Source organism: Lipotes vexillifer, unplaced genomic scaffold (genome assembly GCF_000442215.2).
Source record: "Lipotes vexillifer unplaced genomic scaffold, Lipotes_vexillifer_v1.1 scaffold474, whole genome shotgun sequence".
Taxonomy (NCBI): domain Eukaryota; kingdom Metazoa; phylum Chordata; class Mammalia; order Artiodactyla; family Lipotidae; genus Lipotes; species Lipotes vexillifer.
In genome coordinates this window covers 3,019,395-3,029,403 of record NW_006772385.1, presented here as the reverse complement: position 1 = coordinate 3,029,403, position 10,009 = coordinate 3,019,395, and the positions used below count along the sequence as shown (strand labels likewise).

At 41.8% G+C, this 10,009-nt stretch overlaps 1 protein-coding gene across 3 annotated transcripts in view; it reads left to right on the top strand.

Annotated features, from left to right (window-relative positions):
* The first annotated feature begins 3,917 nt into the window (after positions 1 to 3,917).
* GRM3 (glutamate metabotropic receptor 3) overlaps positions 3,918 to 10,009 on the top strand; it is a 236,365-nt gene continuing 230,273 nt past the window's right edge. Inside the window, exon 1 of one of the 3 annotated variants that reach the window (XM_007447478.1) lies at positions 3,918 to 4,371. In XM_007447478.1, the coding sequence (XP_007447540.1) occupies positions 4,287 to 4,371 (85 nt within the window). In that variant the 5' untranslated portion in view covers positions 3,918 to 4,286. The remainder of the gene's footprint in view (positions 4,372 to 10,009) is intronic. The other 2 variants (XM_007447476.1, XM_007447477.1) reach the window with 2 other exon arrangements.

The window sequence follows — 10,009 nt, the reverse complement described above, 5'->3', positions numbered from 1 at the left end:
GACTGTCTACAGGGCATTCAAAGTTTCTCCACCAAGCCCTTCTGGTTAGGATCTAAGCAAACACATCTGCTCTGTGTGCTCATTCCCCCCATACATAGTGCATAGAAAACCCAGCCCTTCTACCTGTCACAGGTGGCAGTGCAGTTGCCTGCCAAGTTCAGCCTTTTCTTTCAACCCTCGGGGAGACAGATCTACACCCAGCCTCTTGCATTGTATATTTTTCTGCTGTGAATTAAAAAGCAATCTATTACATCACCCTAATTCCAGGGGAACATAGCAACGGTTTCCATGAAGCAGCAGCACCCCTCACTGGAGTTGAAGTGAGGAGACAGTACATAACCTCCCCCCCCCACACACACACCCTCTACCTGCACACCCAGAGCACACCAAAAACTCTCTAGACTCCAATTTCCTACCTCTCTCAGCTTCTTGGACTTTAACTCTTTTATAATCCACATGGTTTAAAGATACTTTGTTCAAATCCAGCACAGGGCATCTGGCAACTCTTGCTTTGGAATTTGGGGTAGTTGGCACACTTTCTTTGCCTTGGAGCTTCAATCAAAATTAAGACTAGAATATTTTCATTTTTATATTGTGTAACAGTAATTAAAATCTGAATTTACAGAAGATCCAAGGAGAAACATTTTGAAAGAAGTTGAAAAAAAGGAATATTTATAAGCAAATTAAATGTAAATTTTAATATTTTAAATATGTGTATTATGTAGTTATACAGATATGTGTATTAGGCCTCCAGAACTGATCAGTGCTATTCTGGAAAAAGAGTTATACAGAGGAGTTTAACAGTCACATGGCAGATGAGCAAGGGAAGTCTGAGGTAAGAGATATTGCCCAGATGATTAGAGGGTTCAGGTAGCCATATAATTTAATACCCAAACCTGACACTTTGGGGAAACAAAGCGAGCACTGTGAAAACACCGAGCTGACAGATGTAAACCAGAACTGTTCCAAACTGGACACCCCATATATGAATCAAAATAACTGCACACTGCTGACTGGTAGTAGAAACCAGCAACGAAATTGATTTCTAAATTGAGCCAATCAGTGGACATTCACTCCAAGAGGAACATTAGTGAGAGTGATCAGAATGGGGACATGGAAGGCATTTTAATTTGTAATTAATGATGACAGCACGTCAACTCACAATGTTCTTTCTGAGTGAAGGATGGTATGCTTTATGGGCCATATTCAAAAGGCATTATACCAGAAGTCAGGACATGAGCTGTAAAGGAACCTAAGAAGAAATATCATGATTAATCATTCAAATAAATACAGCTGGACTAGTAAAAATTAATTAAATAAAAAATATAAACTAGAAATAGTGGTCTAGACGTGTGTTTGACTTGAAAAAATCACGTGTGTTTGACTTGAAAAAATCTGATAAACATGCTATACCAAGGTACTTAAAACAGGGTACTAGAATTGTTTAGAACTGGAGCCCAGCTAGAATACTTAAGGGAGGATGGGGGAAAGGGAGAGATTTCATTTCCCAACTGGCATATCATTTAGCTAGAAGTGGTACTTTGGTTCCATCCCTTGAAGCTTTTAAAAGGAACTTGGAAACATACACACACACGTGCACATGCATAGACACAGACACACACATCAAATAAACATTAAAATTAAAGCTATGTTCCCAGTTGATGATGAATTTAAGTTAAATTAAAAAGGAAGAATTAAAGTACAAGACTAACTGCCTTCAATTAAACATTATACATGGCTCAACAATTAAGATACCACTGATTAACTATAAACTAGAGACCAATAATAGTAACTAATAGTTAGCTGCATGCAGCTTACATGGTATTAGTCCTCAAAATAACTCTGAGGGATAAGAAATTATTATTCATATTTTAAAGATGATGAAACCCAGATATTGTGAGGTTAAGTAAACCTGTCCGAGGTCACAAAGCTAGGAAGTGATAGCAATTAGAGATTCAAATTCAGGGAGCATGCTTCTACCAGGCTGAAAAGCCCTTACATTCATCAGTTCTTTGTGCATGTGTGGGAGAGGAAAGAGGGATAGCGTCCCATAAGGGGAGATCTGATCACAGATGGATAATTTGCTTCAGGATTTCAGCCTCTACACATCACCATCCTTAGTGTATTAAACAGCCTAGACAGAGGTTATGGCAATGCAGTTCAGCATATACATCAGTGCTTTCTTTTGTGTGAACACAGCTGCTTTTCTTTTTCAGTGAGACTAAAAAATCAGATTTCTCAATTTCAGCTGATTCTGATAAACTCTTGGAAAGGCAAAAGGCTATCTTATGGAACATCCCAGAGGTGGGGGTGGGGGGGAAACTGCCAACGTGGCTCCGTGTGGGTATCCGAAGCCCTTGCAGTGTATACACCTTTATCTTCTCCATCGTTGTGTCACTGCTCCTTCATGTACAGCTGTCTATTGGAAAGACATTGTGAAATTCTCTCTTATGAAAGTCAAATGTGTTTGTGGTAAGATAATAGTAATGAAATACAAAGGAAGAGTGACTTTGCTTCAACTTGGGCACTCCTATTGCATTCCACAAAGAATGGTGTTGGAAGGGGAACTTCTAGCATTTTTAGAGTTTCACCATTTAATAACATTTTAATTTTTAATACATTCAAGTTTCTAGTTTTAGTGACATTCACAATGGAATATGCAAGCACACATGTCTTCTAAATAGCCTTGGCTCTGTAAAAGAATCAGTGGTAAAACTGTTTCTGTAGTTTAGATGTTCTGGCTGGGTTACAAAAGCGGGCAGTTGTTTAACAAGTTAACATTAAATATTAAAGAATAAATGTAGCATTAAAGCATTAAGTTTAATTGTCTCTGGCTACATATAACTCAGTCTTTGGTGAACACAAAGTTAGTATATCAGGGTGGAAAAATTAATGACAGTGAAGTTTCGATTTTGAAATTAAACACAATGTATTTCTAAACATAGAAAGATGCCTGGAATTTTACCTTTAGGATTTTATCTGCAGCTCGAAGCCTATTAAGGCTATTGCCGTGTGCCTTTTTCTCTTTTGTGCCTACGTCACCGATTTAAGCTTTTTATTTATTTAATTTTAAGAAGAAAGAAGATGTTCTGTAGAAAGCATTGTGCCTGCCAACCACAAGTAGGACTAGAAAAGGACTAATGGCGGGGGCCCGAAGCTGGCTGGGAGGGGGGGGGGGGGGGGGGAGGGCCGGTAGGGTCTTTGCAAGCGGATGATAAGAGGGAAGATTATACAGCACTCCCCTGTTATCTTATTCCACCCAAGAAATTTGGGAGAATGCGAAAAAGCAGCAGCCCAGCATTCTTGAAGGGGCGTGGCTTCCCTCCAGGGGCTGTCCAATCGAATTCCTTCAGAGGGAGATACCCCGAGAAGATTGATGAGGGTTGCTAGGAAACAGGAGCGTCCCCCTCCCGCCTGACCCAGAGATTGTTCTGCACAAGCCCTCTCCAGGGGCTCGCAATGTGCAGCTGAGCAGCGTGTGGGGCAGAGCTGCACATCGGCCTCGCAGGCTCGCTCCCTCTTTCTCCTCCAGCATGCGGTCCTCCGGTTGCTCGGGGACCACAGGAGAGTTCTTCCAGGGCTGACAGTCCAGGTTCCCCCGCAGGCCAAGGGCTCTAGCAGAGCTTCAAAGTTAGAGCCGACGACCTCCCTGCCGCCCCACTCCCCTTCACCCAACCCCTCCGAAATTCACCAACCTTTGCAGGCACTGCCTAAGGCTTTCAAACAGACGTGAAGCCGCCAGCAAAACCGCCCTGGCTTTCTGTATAATAATCTGCTCGTCTAGGTACCCTGGCTCACTGAAGACTCTGCAGATACACCCCTGTTAAGGGAGGGAGGAAGAGGGAAAGGGAGGAAAGGAGAAAGAGAAAATGAGAAGGAGAGAATGCCAGAAGGTCCGTGCCTCTGCCGAGAGTCCCAATTAGATGCGGAGAATTCAGCCCGGCCAAGGTGAAGGAAAGTTGCTTCCAAGCCCGGGAAGTGGGTTTGCCTGTACAGAGGAGAGGCTCTCAGCTGGGAACTGCTCCCCTCCCCTCCTCGGAAGACCACTGGGTCCCCCCGCCTCCCACCCTCCCTTTTCCCACTCCCCACTGACTCGGAAGCCTGGATGCCCTACCACCAGGCAGTGGTCCAGCACGCAGCCTGGAGGGGGCGGGGGCAGGGGGCACTGTGACAGGAAGCGGCGCGCACAAGTTGGCCATTTCGGGGGCAAAATAAGTTCTCCCTTGGATTGGGAAAGGACAAAGCCAGCAAGCTACCTCTTTTGTGTCGAATGAGGAGGACCAACCATGAGCCAGAGCCCGGGTGCAGGCTCGGCCGCCGCCGCTGCCACCACGGTCAGCTCCAGTCCCTGCCGGGAGTTGGCGGTTCGAGGTAAGGGGCCCAGAGGAGGACGTGCCCCTCTGGAGGGCGCCCAGTGAGGGCGCGGAGGCTCGGGTGCCGCGTGGCGCAGGCTCAGCCGGGAAAGTTGAGGCAGAGCCCGGACCAGTCCCTACTGTTCTGCCGGGGGTGGGAAGGATGGGGGCCAGAGGCAAGGTGGGTGTGCGTGAGTGAGAGTTTGTGTGTGCGCGCGCTCGTCTATCTCTCCGGGAGGGAGGCAGAGCTCAGGGCACAGATCTGCGGTCAGGGTGCCCAGGGCTGGAGAGGTGGAGGGACTAACTAGCGCTCGCAGACGCCCAGGGAGAGCAGTCTCACGAGCCAACCACCTCCAGCCCTGCCCTGGGCTCAGGATAGGTTTCTAATCGGGGATTCCGTAAGCTTTGTGCACTGGAAACCGTGCGATGACTGGCTGCCACAAGGGCGGTTTCCTGTGGGTGCGAGGTTGCCAGGCGAGGTGGGCAGCGGTCAGTGGGACCTGGTCCGCGCCGCTTCTGGGAGACGCTCTGCTGCCAGAGGCGGCCAGAGGTTTGCCCTCCTGCAAGCAGGTTTGGCAAGGATCCCTAACTCGATGTCCTTTGCTTCTTTTGGCTTGAGCGAAAAATCGAAAAGCCAGACGGGGAGCCTATCTCTTCATCGATCCTGTTCCAGTTTCTTATCTGACAGTGAGATGACACAGAGAGGGCGGGAGATTCGCGATCCAGAAATAGACTAGGAAATAGATCCAATAAGCTGGTTTCTTAAGGATTTCATTTAGATTTCCTTCTAGTTCCTTCCCTGGATTAGCAAAACGTAGATTCCCAAAGGTGTAGCACTCTCAGGTAGATATCTTAAGGGGACATGCCCCTGCCTTTTAAGTATTTTAAAGCATTGTAAATTTTAATAACAAACAATAAAACTGTATACTTCTAATGGTCTGTGCTCAAGTGCTCAGCTAATTTACTAATAAAGTTATTTATACTGTTATTTGAATAGCGATATGTTTGACCTACACAGCGAGATAGTTACATATCAGTATAGTCAAAGCTGAGATTAGTGTGAGTTAAGGATCTCAGAAGCACTTCATTACTTTAAGTTTCTGGCCTTAAATTTATCTGTGCTACATGATCTTAGAAGTGTTCATTAGCGCTATGTTGTGTTTCTTTGGAAGAAAAAAAAAGCATCGATTTGTAGAGACATATTATTCATTTTCCTAAATTTAAGTCTGCTTTGGTTTATCTGATCACATATTTTAAGGCTGTTACCTGGACTCTGATTGTTCATGTAAATATATGTAATATAGGCATGACAAAACCATTTAGACTGCCAATACCCTAAACTCAGGTAGATTACACGCTTCCTACCAAAGATGTTTAGGATACTCTATTTGTTAATACTTATATAGTGCTATGCACATTTTCCTCAAAACAGCCCAAAAGAATTTGAATAGATTTTGGAAGTATTATACACCAGACTTTAATAAAGTGATCTATTCCCTTCCGTCATGTGAGTGTCTGGTATTTACAAAGATTTCTCACACCTGTAGGTTTTAGCTGTTCATCCTTTCAAGTTCTGATCCCCCAGCAGGAGGTGCCTGGGTATTTTGAATAGACCTGCCCTAAGGCTGCCTTGATTTCTGTTCAGAGTAACACAGGTGCTCAGGATGCAAACAGGAGAAGTCTTGAAATTTATATTTTCACAAATAAGACAATGAAGATTTCATAGTATCTACATTCATTGGGCTAAAGAGAATGATAAATGGTACAAATAACTTTTAGAATTGACAAGCCCCTCCCCCCCCCCCAAAAAAGAACCCTACTCATAAAACCTCTTGTTCTGTGAGCTAGATTCATGCCAAGGAAATGTGAAACTCAACTTGCAGAAAAGTATGCCAACACAACGAGTAGATTAAATTTGGAGACAGGGAGAGAGAGTCACCTCTTGGTTTAATTGAATGGAATTTGTCAGACTTCAGAAATATCTAATCAATACATTGAGAAAAGGTATGGAAGCCTACAAAAAAAGAAGATATTATAAACAATGAAAATATACCTATGGTCTTTTTTAAAAGTTGCAGTGTACACGTGAAAAGAAACGAGGGTAAGTCAGATGATTTACCCCTACAATTACCAAACATCAAAATGAGCCCACCTCTGATTTTACGTCACTGCAATTAAAATTGGTAAGTTAAACAAATGCAAAGATAGCATAAAATGCAGTGATCTTTATTTTTTTATCCAACTTCAATTAATATTTTTATTGAATGAAAGCACTAGGATAATTGGCAAAAGGTCACCTGTCTCACTTCTCTACTTTATGACAGGTGATCAGCCAGAAGCACACAGAGTGAGGACAGTCTTATTTTGAAAGATTCCCAGCAATCACATTTTTACAACTTCCCTGGGTAACTTTTTCTCTTTCTCCTTTTATGTCAAGCTCTTTTTATCAAATTAAACCATGTTCTCTTTCTTGTCCATTCTAACAGATATCAGTCACAATATGGTACTTGATTTCTTTCTCCAGGGTTGTAGCTACCTCCTGCCAAAATATAGCCCATTATCTTGGGGTTGAAATGTTTCATTTTGTTGTCCTGCACTCAACATGGTCCCAAGATACCATTAAACCAGAGAAAATTACTACCTAATCTCCATTGAAAGCCAGCACATTGCATTTATGCATGTTTGAATATGGCCCGAGTTCCAGGGTAAGACTTGTTTTCTCCAGGGTTTACTCCCCAAAAAAGTAGTAATGCTTACCCACAGTTGTCTCACTTTGCTATTTTACACTCAGTTTAGTGTGCATTTTTGTCTCTCCAGAGACTCTGCTAAGTTCTGCATTACATGAATTTGTTGAAACTGCTCCCAAGAACAATCATAGTCATCATGGAGAAGGTAGAAACTATTAGGTCATCCCCGTCCTAGGCTTGGTCCCCATAGCACACCGTATTTTGGAGTACTGCAGTGCAGCCTGATTTTAAATGGCTCACGTAATGACTTCTTCTAGCACCCTTGAAAGACTATTTCACCGTCTAATATTTCTCCTCATCAAAAACTTTGTTGTGATATTCAGCCTAATTTTCCTCTGGTCCCATTTGATCTTGTTACTTATTCCCTATTATAACCCCTCTGGACCAGTCCATTCTCTTGTCTGATTTACAGTCTTCATACACCCTTTATACAGGGCTTGTAAAATACAAAAGCTTTATAGAGTTACAGGAGAGAACCCAAAGGTGACAGTTTTATATCTGGACATCTTTTCTAAATATTTGAGACACATCTTTCAGGTCATTCATATGTATGTGTGTGATTATATATTCCCAATAATTTATTTTAGTAATGTAAGTGTGAGGAAACTTTTCATCTCTGACATTCATGACCTACGTGAATATTGAGATAAGTAATGTTCTATGTGGATGCACATTTATGAGACATTTTCATTGCAAATGTGATGTCAACAGAACCCTGTCAACGCCCACACTACAAGGGAGTTCTGTGACACGCTGGTCTGATGCTCCACTGAGCCCCAGAAGCTGCTGGCATGTAAATTCCACTATTGAAATGAAAGTGATTTCCATAATTAATAGAATGTGCTAGGAATATAATAGTGTATATATTGATAGTTCAATGCATACATTAACATGATAGAGCAATTCTGTTAGAATATAGTAGCCCCTTCCTGCTAAAACAATCTGAAAAGCCAGCAGAATTAAGCTTGAATTTATCACTATGCTGTATCATGAAAAGTAAGCTCAAATCATGCATACATCAATACGGAATCTATTTAGATGTATATGGAGGCACCATATGTGAAGGTTACTTTAAAAATAGAAAAGCCTGAAATAACCACAAGAGAGGAACAGGTTTTCACTTTGTTCACTTACAATCTGCTTCCAAGACATCCTTGTGTAGGATTCCTTAAGAGTCTCGAGCAAATATCTTGGTAGACTCACCATCCCACTCAAATGTTTCTTCAAGTCCCAAGCGTTGAAAGGCAAGTTCTGCCAGACAGTAGAAGAGTGATAGGAATCAGGAAATCAGCTCCTGGGTTACACTTGGCAAGTCCAGAAAACACAGAATCAAGAGTGAGGTGAATCAGCAGCTAAAAACACAACTTACTGCTGTTCCTTTACTGCTTGGTGATCATTAAGATCGTATGTAGAAACACTTACATGGATTCTTAGGGAAACAAAAAGCAGAAGTGGCATCCCAAAACTGAATATAGCTTTAGAGGGATAAACTTAGACAGCATGGAACAAAAAACTTGAAAACCAGTATTCTCTCTTCTGAAGCCCCAAAGTGTTTTTACAGTGCCACTTACCACATAGTGGTGAGTACCCTCAAAATGATTGTCCTTAGAAACAAAGGGGAAATTGATTCTCTTGGTATAGGAAAAGTAGGCCATTAATATACTTGTGACTTCTCCCTGGGACAGAGGCATTCTAAGAAGTGTGAGTCTACACAGAATGTATTATGTCTCCACCAAATGAGTAATCTTTGTATTGAGCTGGAAATCGTACACTGAACTTTTAGGAACAGAAGAGAGAAAAAGATCTTGAAAACATTCAAACAGAATCTCTACAAGCATAGACGAAAGCATCATATTTGGAAATAAACTCATATATAGCGAGGTATCTCCACAGAAAGCTCACCTTTTTATTCCTTATTAGAATTTACTTCACTATCATTGCCCCTGCACAATATTGCCTTTGCCAACCCGCCACACACACGCGACATTTCAGTAAATTCAGTTGGAAGAATATAGGTGTGCACCAGACAGAGAGAAAATTTCAAAGCTGTGATACTAGACACATAGTTTGAAGAACAATTACAACTTGCGTATATGTAGCATGGGAGTAGTATTAAGAGTATAACATTTTGATTAGATTACCCTAAAAAGAGATTACATTAAAGAAAAGGTAGCTAATAGGGAAGCAACCAGTGAGTAAATATTATTAAGCACCTAGTATAAGCAAAACAAGATTCAGGACATACAAATGGGGATACACAAAAAAAATGTTAAAACACACACAAACTCTCATAAACATGTCGAAGGTATTCCAAAAATCAAACTTGAAACTCTAGAGATGATGTTACAGGAATTATCAACTGAACAAAAAAGTCTGTTCCTTCATTTAAAAGATGTATTTAGATTTTAAATTCCATATATACATATTCTATCACCCTATAGAGACACTGTGCCAGATGCTGTAAGGTGATGAAACTGCCATAATGTCATAATAATAGATAATTATTGACAAATTGCCATGTTCTGAGACCTCTGCGGAAACATTGCATTACCTGATTTAATACTCACAAAAACCCTATGAGGTAGGTGCACTTAATAGAAGAGGAAATGGAGGCCCAGAGATACATTTTCTGCAGCGCGGATAGTTAACAAGGCAAGAACTAGAATTCAAAACTTACTTTCTGATCCCAGGTCCTATTCTGTTTACTACTAAGCTACCTTGCCTCCCAATTTATGTTTTATGCGGGACTTCATTTCATTCACCAAATATTTTCTGAGCTCCAATAGAGGCACATACTTTGGTTAAAAAAGAGAGACAGACAGACAGACATGGTGAGAGAATTGGAATCCGGAACAGAATTCAACAGGCTCAGCCTCTCTCCTCCCCCAGAGAGACACAATCTCTTCTGAA